This window comes from Trichoplusia ni, chromosome 6 (genome assembly GCF_003590095.1).
Source record: "Trichoplusia ni isolate ovarian cell line Hi5 chromosome 6, tn1, whole genome shotgun sequence".
In the NCBI taxonomy this organism is placed as follows: Eukaryota; Metazoa; Arthropoda; class Insecta; order Lepidoptera; family Noctuidae; genus Trichoplusia; species Trichoplusia ni.
The window spans coordinates 14,471,683-14,485,664 of NC_039483.1; the positions used below are offsets into that span (position 1 = coordinate 14,471,683).

Here is a 13,982-nt window from a genome sequence, read left to right on the forward strand (position 1 = left end):
AGAAAAAAAAACTAGAATATAGATTTGACAGGGGACATGACAGTTGTTATGGCACATTTTGCATGTCAATGTTTTGATAGACTTGTTATGTTGTAATATAAAGGCTATTTTGATTTCATGTATCTGAGTGTTTTGAGTACTTAGCTACCGATGAATTTTAGAGAAATATAGAATACATTAAGGTGTGTCAATAATTTCGGTTAAATTACAACACTGTGTTCTTGTGTCAAACATTCTTCCAAATGTGAACAATACAAGGATGAATGGTATAATTACAAAAACAACATAATAGATTATTTGATATTTATTTAACATTAAATATCTTACATGTTTATACTTATTGCGGCTAAATAGTAACAAAAATATTGCTCGTCTAAACACTAACTCTGTTAAATTAACTAAAAAATATTCGGATGTTATACAAACAATCACTTGTTTAAAAAATAAATCACATGTCACTTACACCAAAAAGTTTTAGGAAAAAAGGTTTTTTAATACAGCAATAGAATCTTTAAAAATAAAATCAAACAATATATTTTTAACAAACATAGATATTGTTGGACAGTATAAAATATTACAAAAATAACTAAATACTTACCTATTGGTAATAAGTTCCTAAAGAATCCTTTACGGGGTCACGTTGCGCACTTTCGATACTCAATTATCTTTAAACGACCGCATATACTTATGATGGGGTCAAGTAAGTATTAAATCAATCAAATTTTATCAGCGCCCACACGCTGTAACGCGCTATAGAGACATTGTATTGAAGGAATTAACCGTAAAGAATTGTTAACATAAATACGCATACGTTTTCATTCTATACTTAGAACTAGACAATAATGTACGAAGAACGAGTTAAGTCACGGGAAAATAGAGTGACGTCAGACATGACGTAACAATCCTGCGTCGGCTAATAAGGCCATAAAAAATATTATGCCTATTTATTTTACTGTATATTGAGCACTTAGGGACGAGGGAAACTGGGCGATACTCAAACACTCGGGTACTCAAGGTTGTTTAATCATCAGAAAGCGCTTTTAGTTGCCTATATCCGAAAGACATTTTTAATATGATCTGATTTCGAAGGCCTAAAACCTTTTTGATTTACGAGTAATGTAGCCCCAGTCATATTTTGTAGAGATTTTATGATATATACAAACTGCGCCAACGTGGCCCGTCATAAAAAGGACATAGTAATACTTGTAAAAATATTCTAAGGAATATTGAAAGTTTAGAAAGTCACATTGCACATTTAAAAATATTTACTTCAGAGAGTAACGTTTAGCTTATATTAGACGCATATTTGGGGCAATCGCTGATTTAGTTTATGTAAATGAATATAAAATAAAAGCCTTCAATAAATAGTATTAAGTCTATAGCTGGTGGCATAATATTATGCCGGTACTCTTATAAAATCATTATTTCTGTGGTACACAAATATATTTGTCTTTTAAATATTTATACTTTCACAGCGCAGTTCGATTTGGTTTAAAATATAGCATATTCATAAAACATCCCAGATAGGTATGAGCAGTACGTAATAATGGACAAACTATTTCTCAAGCATAATTCAAGACAGAAAAAACTTTTTGAGACGATAGAACTACATATTTTTACAACCTTGCAATATTAATACTATACATACATAGGCATGTAAATAACAAATGTTATAAACTCTTAGAATACATAACAATAACATACTATGCTAGTCAGAGATGTGAGTCTTAGTTCGAAAATGTTTTGGATTACAGCATCAGCGCCATTGTACGCCGAGAAAAAAATATAGCGTGAGAAAAGGCAGTTAATAAGAACTGCCACCAAAATAGATTAATAACAATTGGTTACTCTATTACATATTCTACTAGTGAAAGTAAATGCTCCAGTTGTATTACCAAGAAGGCTATAGATTACTAAATAAGATACCGAGAATTTTGCACTTCGCGACCAAAAATATTTTGTATGGACAGGAAAATAGCTAAGGCGTTGAAGAAGTCAACACCAGGAGAAACAAAGAGAGAGGCTGAGTTTGAAGAAAAAAAAATATGAACAGCATTACACATCATTATTTTGCTAATAAAATAAAACTCTTCTCTTCTCTCTTTTCAGTTTTGCAAAAAGAGGAGAGTCAGATGGGAGCAGTTTCGACTTTATATATGCGAGGTCTTCAGAAATAAAGATTTGTGACATATATCAGACTCAAAATCACTGAAATATAAGATGGCGTATACTGTTGTATAAGGTAAGAGTCCAAGCACAACGGAGACAATATTTTTGACGATTTCATAAAAATAGAAATGTTTTATATAGACATTTGTATCGCAGAACTTACTATGTCCTGAAGAAAGTTTTGACAAGCATTTGGGTAAATCTTTTGGGCAGGGTAACAATTTGGCTAGCTTATAAGTTAAGCCCAACTTTGAAGAGAGGTAACGAGGTTAAATAAAGCTTGCTAATATCAGAAGACTAACATTCAGGATAAAGTTGAAAGCAAACATTTTCTTCTTTCGATATTTTAGGTATTTAATCTAAAATATCGAACTGCTAAGTTTAATAAACAACCAATTATTCTCATTACACTAAGCTCTGATATTATTATATAAAGAGATTACTTTTTTCCTTATTTTATAAAAATATGGTAACTAATTAATACTATCGACCGACATCTCCTTTGTACCTTTTATTCCATGGAATGTGGAAATATTGTGGAAGATTTTCTTAGGTCACTCGCAAGTGGGTAAAGTACATAATTATGTATTAAGATTATATATCAGACATCTGGAATACTACGTCTAGATAAATGGGAGTTTATAATGGAGTATATGGAATTTATAAGTACTATCATAAAAGTCTAAGCTTAGGACGGACCTACAATACATAAAGCCTTGGCCTTTACTAAGGGATTCTAGGGTCATATTATTGTCATCGTTAAAAACTGTAAATACAGTAAAACAGTTCTATACAAATAATAGAAAATACTGTATACAGAAATCATAACTTTCCCGTCATATTAGATACATAATAATTGTATTCAAAACAAATAATTTCGCACTCAATTCGTACATCGCTACCAAAAATAAACAGCCAGCGTACTGGTTTATAAAAATAAAATATTCTAAAGGCAATAACAACATTATTAAATATAGTTAAACATTAATAAATAAAAACAATGAATACTCATCATTGCGAGCATATCCAATGGTTCTAGCAAGCGTCAATGTGTGATTGGTGTCCGATGCTAGGGTTCATGCTAGCGCAGCGGGTCATTTAAACGAGAAAACTATTGGGCACCCGAAAAAGTTGAAAACACCTAAAATGAAAAAGAAAACGTGATATGTATTGCATACAGGATTATACTAAACAGATAAAGTCCCACGCCTCTCGCACAAAATACAACAAACAGGCTAATTGCAACTGCTAATTGAGTTCAGCTAGCAAGCCTTCAAAACAATTATTTTTAAATTGATTAACAGTATAATAAGGCAAATATATCTCTTTATACAAACTTGCTGCATGTTATATCGAATTGACGCCAAAGACGAGTATTGATAAGATTCCGCGGTACAAATAAACAATTGAATAGCAGAGGCATGAGACTTACGAATCTACGGACAGATACATGCAATGTGTTATGACCATTCAAAGGAAACAAATAGAAGCACTGATTCCATGTTTAACAGGCTAACATGCATGGCAGATGTTCATAATAAACGGAGTTTAAAACATTGTTTCATATTCATGAAATTAGTTACATAATCTTAATACATCGCATGCCATTAGGCCTACCAATTGTCAACTACTTATAAGTCTTTAAGATTAGATAATAATACTTGAAACAATTATTATGATATATTCTATAGTAGCAATACAAGTGTCAAATGATATTCACGTAATTTAAATAGGAGTAATTATTCATAATTTAATTAAAATATTTTGCTGTGTAATAATCTACACCCTGAGTTTTGAACGAATAGTTAAGACTAGAATAGTTTGAACATTGTATAGTAATAAAAAGAACTTAAATGCAAGAATTAAATTTAAAAAAGTGCGTGGCGACATTTATTTTAAACTAAAAATTTAATTTATAATGTATGTACGAGTTACCCTAACACCCATTTCTATAATTAGAATAAATACGGAAACCAGCCAAGGAGTCGTTTACTTACGAAGCCATACATCAAGAATGTTATTAGAGTATTCCCCAGTATAAAAAGTCACAGTCGTAACCGACTGGACGAGAAATCACGAGGCTAGGCTACAGCATTCAATTCCATACAATTATCACTCGCCCATACAACAATCCTACGCTCCGTACGTGCTAGATCTATTTAGCGAACCACGATATTAAACAAGTGGGAAAATAACATTTTATAATGCGAGTGTATCTATGTATCAATCAGCTGATGAGTTCATGTAATTAGCCCCATCATTATATGGATGACTTTAAAGTGACACTATCATGAAATATTGTATGAATGTTTTATCAATCAATTAATTAATATGTATTTTATTTAAGACCTGAGCACCATATTCGAAACAAATTATATTGTTTTACTGTTATTTGAACATTATTATAGTTATATAAATATAATAATAAATTCAATATTTAATCTAAACCTGGTATAATCATAAAATAAGCATCCTAGCTAACGTATGACAGATATGAAAATAACTTTATAAATTATTTGACCCTGACGATTTTTAATTACTTTATTAAAGTCTATCCTCGCTGAATCATACCTCGCACCATATTGCTGTGCGCACAAAGCTGACCAAACATTAAAATTATAATAACAACCATAAGATATTTATCCAGTAGTTGTCAAGTTAATGAAGAAACAATTAGTATTTTTTTACAATTAAGTTTTGTTAGTTCGTATTAATGTACAAATGATGACAATACAATTTAGTGCCTACTTGTGCAACCAGTAGATCTACAGTGCGTACATCATGTTAGTTGAAAGCGAACGTGAATCAGATCAGTAACACATAGCATATGTTACGTACACAATATACCCACATTTTTCCAATCACGAGTGTCCACTATGACAGTACTTCGATATCTGTGCCACTCAAAATGCGTTAGAAATAAAATCAAACCATGGCTGTGAAGAATATACTCATTTATTTATCTATATTAAGCTCCCACATGACTAAATAATAATATGCACAACAGAAATAATGATTCAATGACATAAATGTATTTAAGACATAGTGTTCAAAAACACTGACTTTTGCGATATTAACTAATGACAAAAATTATGAACGTTAAACAATGTATTCTATATATCATATAAATCTACTCTAATTCAATACTTGTACCTCAGTTTAACATATCATTTCCTTATATTGTCAGGTAAGTTTTTGGACTGATCCATGATTTCAACCATATCATTTGATCGTATCAACACATATTAATATAATTGGAAGTTGTGATAACAAGCAGTGTAATAGAATACACCGATCTAAATAATAGACTAGTTATATACACACAAATAACTTAAAATATAAGAGCCAAATATAAATCTACGTGACAAGTGCTCGAAGATCGACATCACCAAGCCACCAATACCGTTAATGCCAGACGACTGACGAGGCGGGCCCGTCGCCGGTCGCCGCTACGTGTCGCTACCCGCAACCAATGTTAGTTCACAGATAACTCGACGATGTTAATATAAGCAATATATATCCATTACTATATCATTATTATAATTCGATAACCACTGTACTATTGTCTACAGTACAGGATATTTATATTATTTATTTAACCATAATTATTATACTATATAGAAAAATAATATACCTAATGTAGAAGAGGGGTTTAGAAATTGGTGTGAAATTGTATATAAATATAGCCCAATAAAGTTACAGGAATGTATAGACAGTTTAGTAATTTCACCTAAAGTATATTAAAGATAACTAACTAGCGGACAAGTATCCTATCTAGCTATAAAAGGTATGCATTTCATAAATGCACACTGACTTTTTGGTAATAAGATTATTTAAGAAAAATGTTAGAGGAATTTGCGACGATTGTTTCAAATTTGTTCATATTTTGAGTGACCATCCTATTTGTCACCGTGATGTCATTCAAGTCTCCTTTATTATCGGACTTAAATATCAAATTAAAGCTTCTTAACTTTCACTGTTCATGAAACACCATGGCTAGTATTGCACTAGGTAAATGCAGTTTGAGCCTCCATACACAAAAGAAATGCTTGATATAATAAATTGCTAACTTTACCAAAGTCATATTTACGCATTTTCAGCATTGAAGCAACATAAATAATCAATTTTGTTTTAAGTCAAATAAATGCTATACTACCTTATTTCATTCAGAGAACAATTTATTCAACATTGCCTTACCTTTGGTGATGTTCAATTTTTGGTGATTATCAACATTGGAATGTAAATAAATCTCACAATTTGTTTTATAACCTTTCTAAGGAACTCAAATAAATATATGGAAAAAATAAAAATTTGAGTGTAAAAAGTCAAAAAATACTTGACCATTTTTAGCTCGAGTATTTAATGCAACAGAACAGAACGATGGTCCGTAGGGTACATGAATAAGTGATACGCGCGCTCGCAACACAATGTAAACGGTTTAGGCGATTCTTTTACGAATTTATCACAAAATGTTGAACGTGCCGCGCCGCGACATTTCTCTTAGGATATGGTAGTGTAATATTTACTTGACTTCTTATTACCTGGCGAGCTAGTGGCCACAGATTGTTCAACTTTTTTTACGCTCAAATTTGAGTGGTTGCTTGAGATTGACATTATTGGACTCTGCTATGGCCGCCAATCGTTCCAGCACACTACTTATCGACAGGCGCTCTTCAGGGTTAACTGTTAGGCAACCACCTGGGAACAAAGGCAACTATGTCAAACATCCGAATTCTAATCTCACTCCAATAATAGGAAAGTTAAAAACATTCAAATCAAAAACTACATTATATTTAAAGTACTCACTTATAATTTCATGAAAACATTTATAGCGTTGATCATTGGGGTTTAAATTGTAGTTTCCATTCAAAATTGCCAGTTTAGCAGAATCTTCAAATGGATGTTGCATATAGCACAGTGTGTAGAGGATGCATCCTAGTGCCCACACATCTACACTGTGGGTCTATTTTGCGGTTGTCCCATGTATCTAGCATTTCTGGTGCTCTGTACATAGGGGTGGTAAATTGGGCCAACTGAAAAAGTATAACAATATGGATTATGTAATACTGGCACACTTAATGAAGACAATACTGCATAAAAAGCAAGTCTACTTACAGTTTCTTCTAACATATTTCGTTGATTTGCACTCCAAGATGGATTTGGTGAATATATGTCAGTTGTAGCTGAACCAAATCACATAGCTTTATTGTACCTATAAAAATGATAACATTAAATCTCCATATACAAATTACATATTATAACCAAAATAGAAACTACACAATCATGCAGTAATTATGTAAGACCAAGAATGTACCTTCATTTGATATTAAAAAGTTTTCTAATTTGAGATCACGATGAGCAATAGGTGGCACTTGTGCGTGCATGTGTTGCACTGCCCGGCATGTTTGGTAGAACACCCTAAGTATGGTAGGGAGGGGGAAGGCCTGCCCTCGGTTCTGGAGGGCCTCCATCAGGCTTCCACCACTGCACAAGTCCGTCAACAACAGATACTCTCCCATGCCATGTGATGTTTTCGCCTTATCAATAAAAGATGCTGCTATGTATTTAATTATGTTTGGGTGCCCTGACAATTTTTTTAATATGCTAATTTCTTGAATAATATTTTTGTTTGCTTGCTCGTCCGCTGCCATGAGCCTTTTCAAGGCATACTCGGTGCCACTGGACACATCTTGAGCAACAAACACAAAAGCAAAGCCACCTGCAATAGAAAAGGCTCAATAGCATTGTTGTTTACACCTTACAGCTTGATAAACATCCAACATATTATTTACGTACAAATTAATGTGTTCATGATACTACATTAGGCAGTTCCTTATAGAAATCCTATTGGAAAATATATGGTAATTATAACAACTGAAACAGGAAGTGTCACCATGGGTTTTAGGTCATGCTAACAACAATGTGAACTTGTTACAATAAATTGAACACAACACCTGTGATTCCATGAATTTGAAAGGATTTGAATCACTGATAATACTATCAGTATGTTTCATTATAAGATTTTTTGAATAAATTACATAAAATATGGCTTTAGCATATTTTATCACTCAATAAATAAAGCAAATATAGGTGATAATAGCACAATCAAGGGGCTGTGTGCTAATTTGTTACATTTAAAATCATTTTTTGGGAAATGTTAAACTTTTAAAACTTTTACTCCTTAACATTACGCTCATTGTTCGACGAAATTAATAAAACGGTCGTAGCGGATATGCCTTCGACGACCCTAAACATTTTGTCAGACAATGTACCCTTCCGCCCCCCAATTTCTGTGACGTTAGTACGTGGACTGCGTCGACCCACACGAAAAATGTAAACATTAGTTATCACTTTTTCTGTAACTAAGGACGCGGCATGAAAAATTTATAATAATTAAGTATTGACTTACCTTCTGCTATCACCTTTTTAACTCTCAATTTCATATTCCCAATTTCAACAAATTGGCCAACAAAATCATTATCACTACCACCGTTTGCGCCTCCTGAGCTAAAATAGCCCATAGCTGACTTAAAGACGCTCATTTTGAAGACTAATTTTGTGAATTTTCTATATAAATTAAGAAGAAAAACTGTGTTTTATCAGCACCCCATAACCAGATCCATTTTACAATGGCACATAATGGCAGAAAAAAAAGATAGGCAGATATGTTGGCAAATGGCAGGAAAAGTACAATGTTGCCAAATTATTGATCCAGATGATGTTTGTAAGGTGTATTTGAAAATTCCCTGACTTACAATAAATAAATGTAAAAAATTATAATATCAGTGACACAATATTTAAGAATGATGTAATTTTGAATTATGTTTCAAGCCTTACAAAAGGATAGTTTCAAAATGTAATATTGCAACCCAGACTTCTAGCAAAGGCAGCGGAGTGTAGTTTTTCCTCGAGTAAAATTTTGTATATTCTGCGTTAGTCGAGTAATTCGACTAAATTGGTAGATTTTTTTGACATTTCACTGATGATTTATTATCTATAAAATATAAACATTACTGTCAGTCTGTGGTAAGGTGATCATCATTTGGAATGGAAGGAAAGCAAAGCAAACTGTGCTAACTTTATTATTTGTTTATTGTAATTTCCTTCAATTGCAGTTTGATAAATAGTCTGAATTCCACGGAAGAATACACCGGACTAATGTTTGTCAATCCTGTGTGAAAATAACAAACATGGGATTTGATATCAAAAGATTCAAAGGTGACGTTGATGAAGAACTCATTTGTCCTATTTGTTCAGGGGTTTTAGAGGACCCTCTTCAGGTTTGTGATCGTTTTTATGTTTGTCGCATGAAGTGCGTGTAAGCGTGTAGTTTCAAATGGGTGTGTTTGCATTTCCAGGCTCCTGCTTGCGAGCACGCGTTTTGTCGTGCTTGTATCACGGAGTGGATCAGTCGCCAGCCCACCTGCCCCGTGGACCGGCAAGCTGTCACCGCCAGCCAGCTCAGGCCTGTTCCCAGAATACTACGCAACTTATTATCAAGGTGAATATGTCACAAACAAGTCACGGTTTCTAGGTCACACATTAATGGTTTAGCAAGGGCTTATATAATTGATATCTTGTTGGTTTATTAAATTTGTGTTGCAACAGCAAGATAATTGATTCTGTAAAATTGATTGTATCACTTAAAATAATGATAGTATTATGTTTGGAAAGCAAAACATTATTGTTGAGTAATCTCTATTGGATAAAAGATGTAACTACTTGAATACTTAGTGTTATTAAACACTTGATTCATTATTTAGTTATTATCATAAAATGGTGTCATTCATAATGTGTGTCAATGCTATGTTTACATTACAGACTGTGTACAAGTTGTGACAACGCACTGCATGGCTGCAACACTGTCCTAAAACTGGACTCGCTGGCGTCACACTTAGTTGAATGTATGTTTATGTTTTTATACAATATACAGCTAAGCTTCAAACATTTTTACATCAAAATCAAATTAATAAGAAATTAAATGACTTCATAATAACTAAAGATCTAATATTGTTGTTCAGGATATTTCCTGTAAGAAAATTATGAGAATTAGTTGGTTAATTGTTCAATAATCCTTTTGTGAGAAATACCTAAAACAGGTATATTAAAACTGGTAAAATCTTGTAATAAAATAAAATTAAAGGGCTAGATCCAGATTTCATATAGAAAAGAATGAATTGATTTTTGTTTTTTTCTATACCATGTTAATTCCCAAATACATTATTTTATCTTTATGAAGAGGACTCCCTTAAAGAATTTGATTGTTTCCACAAGCAATTCATAGATAACATTATTTTTATTTCCTTGAAGACAAATATTTCATTGTGTTCTCATTTTATTTACTTTTTTATATTTCCTTAATGTGGTTTTGTTTCTTACCCCTGTCTCCCTCAAATAAATATCAGAAATTTAACTGAGATTATTATGTACTAGCTTTTCGCCCGCGTCGATGTCGGTTATATCGCGTTTCCAAGAGAAGTCTTCAAAAGTCCGGGATAAAAACTATCCTATGTTCTTTCTCAAGGTCAACTCTATATCCACCAAATTTGATTAAAATCAGTTCAGTGGTTTTGACGTGAAGCGTAACAGACAGACAGACAGAGTTACTTTCGCATTTATAATATTAGTAGGGATTAAAGCAAAATTATAAAGAGTTATGATTTATGTATGGCATAGTAAATTTCAGTTATAATTTCCCTTCAAGACAAAAAGAGTAGTGAGGGAACTTATTTTCTATGTACATTATAGTATACTACCTACATAATATCAGATATTAATAATTATTAATGTTAGTGCTATTGAACAGGAAAGTTAAAAGTAAAAAAGAGATACATAACAAGCTTCAATATTTTGCTGAATGCTATTAATATAGGATAGTGTGATGTTAAAAGTTTTAGCTTTAAATTAAAATGATTGTACAATATTGTTGTATGGTTTGTGAACAGAAACATGTTTTCTAATGTTCTAAAATGGAATAAAAAGGTGTAAAAGTTTTTCATTTCTAATATGAGCATTTTCGTAATTAGTGAATTGATCCTATCTTGCTAAAGCTAAAGTAGTAATTATGGATAAGATAGAGAAAAACACAATATTTTTATTACTCATTGCTAGTTTTTCTATATTTTGAGTTTCTTGAGTTTTGCCATTTGCATTATTGCCAGTTAAACAGTCTTTATTGCACACCATATAGGTTATACGAAGTGTTATTAGTGCATATTCAACCATTAATATGTACTCAGGTAAATTTTGATAACTACCTATGTTTAAAGAGTAATTAATTTATGACGTTTCCTGCCTATTTCATGTTACGGTAAACATTTCGATAGTGTCTGCCTGATTGATATACTTTGTTATAATAAAATCATTTCTTTTTTCAGGTGAATTTAATCCCAAAAGGCCAATGCCATGTGAAGCGGGTTGCGGTCTCGTGATACCTAAGGATGAGTTAGCCGAACACAACTGCGTGCGAGAGCTTCGCGCGCTCATCGCCACGCACCAAGGGAAACTAAATGATTATGAACAGGAACTAGCAGAGCAACGACTTGTGATAAATGAACATAAACGGGAACTGGCCTTATTAAAAGTATGTATGAGTGCTTAATAATACTGCATATATTATTATTATGTTGCCAAGTGGTATTCGGGTCACTACACAAAACCAAATGTGACAGTGAGTGACGTGTCGCGGGTACGAACCCTGTGTAGGACAAATATTGTGGATCACACATCCACAATATTTGTTGTGAATCATGGTGTGTTTTTACATCAGATTTGATTGCTTGTTAAAACTGTCGATCGCTTTTAGTCGACTTTTTAAACAAAAGTTTCATATTTTCTATTTTTATCTCATTAATGATACCTGCAAAGGTTTCGAAACGTCGGGAACTAAAATCTAAAATTAAACCGCGATAAAATCCGTAAAAATAGTTTCATTTCAATGAAATATCCAAAATAAGTTGTAGATTGGAAACATACGTAGCTTATAAGTTTTTATATGATCAGCAGGTCACTATGCCTACTACCACTTTATTTTGGTTAGCATGTGCTATGCTAACCAAAATTGCTATGTGCAACTAGATACGCACCTAAGATTAATAAGTGCCAATAACAAGCAATATCAACAAAAATTTGTAGTAGTTCTTGAGATTCAGATAAACATTTTTTTTAGCTTTATAATATTGTAGTCCTGTTAATCAAATTGATTATTTTTACTACATATTTATTTAGGTGATTCCCAGTTCAGTTCCTTTCAAATTATTCATATAACCGCTTAAAAATAATTACTCTACAGGAGTTCATGCGTGCGATGCGTCTGTCGAACCCGTCGATGCGCGCGCTGGCGGACCAGATGGAGCGCGAGGAGGTGGTCCGCTGGGCCAACTCACTCGCGCGGGCCAGGGTCACGCGCTGGGGCGGCATGATCTCCACTCCCGACGACGTTTTACAGGTACTTGCTATGAATGAAATGTGAATTTCTGCCATTTGTGGATATGGAAGAATACATGGAAATTGGATTAAACTGATACTACGTAAATTGCTCACTGCTGCTCTGCACGCCATCCTACAGACTTCCTTCTTTTACTTTACTTCTACATGTTCAGATTCTATTTTTAGATTGTATTTCTTATTTTATTTACAGATGATGATCAAACGAAGTTTATCAGAATCAGGCTGCCCACCTCACATAATAGATGACCTTATGGAAAATTGTCATGAAAGACGATGGCCACCTGGTCTATCCTCACTTGAAACTCGGCAAAATAATAGAAGGTAGAGCTAACATATTTATTCGCAAATTATCATTGGCTAAATGTCTATAATTCAAATGGTAACGTTTTTTTCAATTTTTTTTTAACAGATTATACGAAAAATATGTTTGTAAAAGAGTGCCAGGCAAGCAAGCGGTTCTCGTCCTACATTGCGACAACACCCACGTCGACGAGCATATGATGGTGGAGCCCGGCCTAGTCATGATCTTCGCGCACGGGATAGAGTAGCGCACGACCAAGCACGGACGCTGTCGGTGTACAAGTGACAAACATGCTCTCAAACATGTACATATTGTGTGCGGATGCGGGGGTATTGAGGAATTGAAAGCACTCTGTGTGATCGTCTTACATAGGAAACAATAAATTTAGCTAATGACCCTTATCAATGGGACTAGTTTAGAACTCATGTGCTTTAAGGATGTGATATCAGGTCGCTCTAGCTTGGCTAAGTCAGGCCACAAGGATATGTACAATTATTATCATCCGTCCACTCAGTGCCTCCGCATTCTACTACATGCTGTCAAGGTCGCCGCACTCGAAGTATAACAAGCGGCAGTGAAGACGCCGACCTTGATCTCTGAGCGACCTCGGCAAGTAATGCTGCCAATATGCATCATAGTTATAACAAAAACAACTAAAATTACACTACTTTGCAATAAGTTGTGCGCCATAAAATATTTTCGAAATAAAAAAAGTATTTCTTCTGGCAAGATTAAGACCAATGATTATTGTACAATAATTTACAAATGACAAAATGTTGGAACATTGTTAGTTACGAATTATGTGAGTTTTCTAGTATAAATAACATTGGATTGCTAAACATTCCGAATAGAGAAGAAATTATACAAATAGTTTACTAAAATTTTATAAGTTGATTCAATGTTATGAAATTCAAAATTTAAGTATTACTTAATATTATACATTAATTATAGTTTTTATAAGTTTTTTTTTGTATGGAATTAGTGATTGAATGCTGTGTTATGTTTAAAAATAGTGTGTCAATTTTTTTTTATATTGCTTTCGTCTTATTTAAAGCTTCATTTT

The 13,982-nt window shown here is 33.1% G+C and overlaps 1 protein-coding gene and 1 pseudogene across 1 annotated transcript; one reads left to right on the forward strand and one right to left on the reverse strand.

Annotated features, from left to right (window-relative positions):
• LOC113495071 overlaps positions 1-8,865 on the reverse strand; it is a 22,058-nt pseudogene extending 13,193 nt beyond the window's left edge.
• Positions 8,866-9,182: 317 nt separating this feature from the next.
• Positions 9,183-13,608, forward strand: LOC113495070 (E3 ubiquitin-protein ligase NRDP1-like). Its single transcript, XM_026873663.1, has 7 exons — positions 9,183-9,449; positions 9,528-9,670; positions 9,991-10,073; positions 11,547-11,752; positions 12,461-12,616; positions 12,809-12,939; positions 13,028-13,608. Exons 1-7 carry the CDS (start codon positions 9,360-9,362, stop codon positions 13,164-13,166), a joined length of 948 nt encoding a protein of 315 aa, XP_026729464.1. The 5' UTR covers positions 9,183-9,359; the 3' UTR covers positions 13,167-13,608.
• Positions 13,609-13,982: the final 374 nt, after the last annotated feature.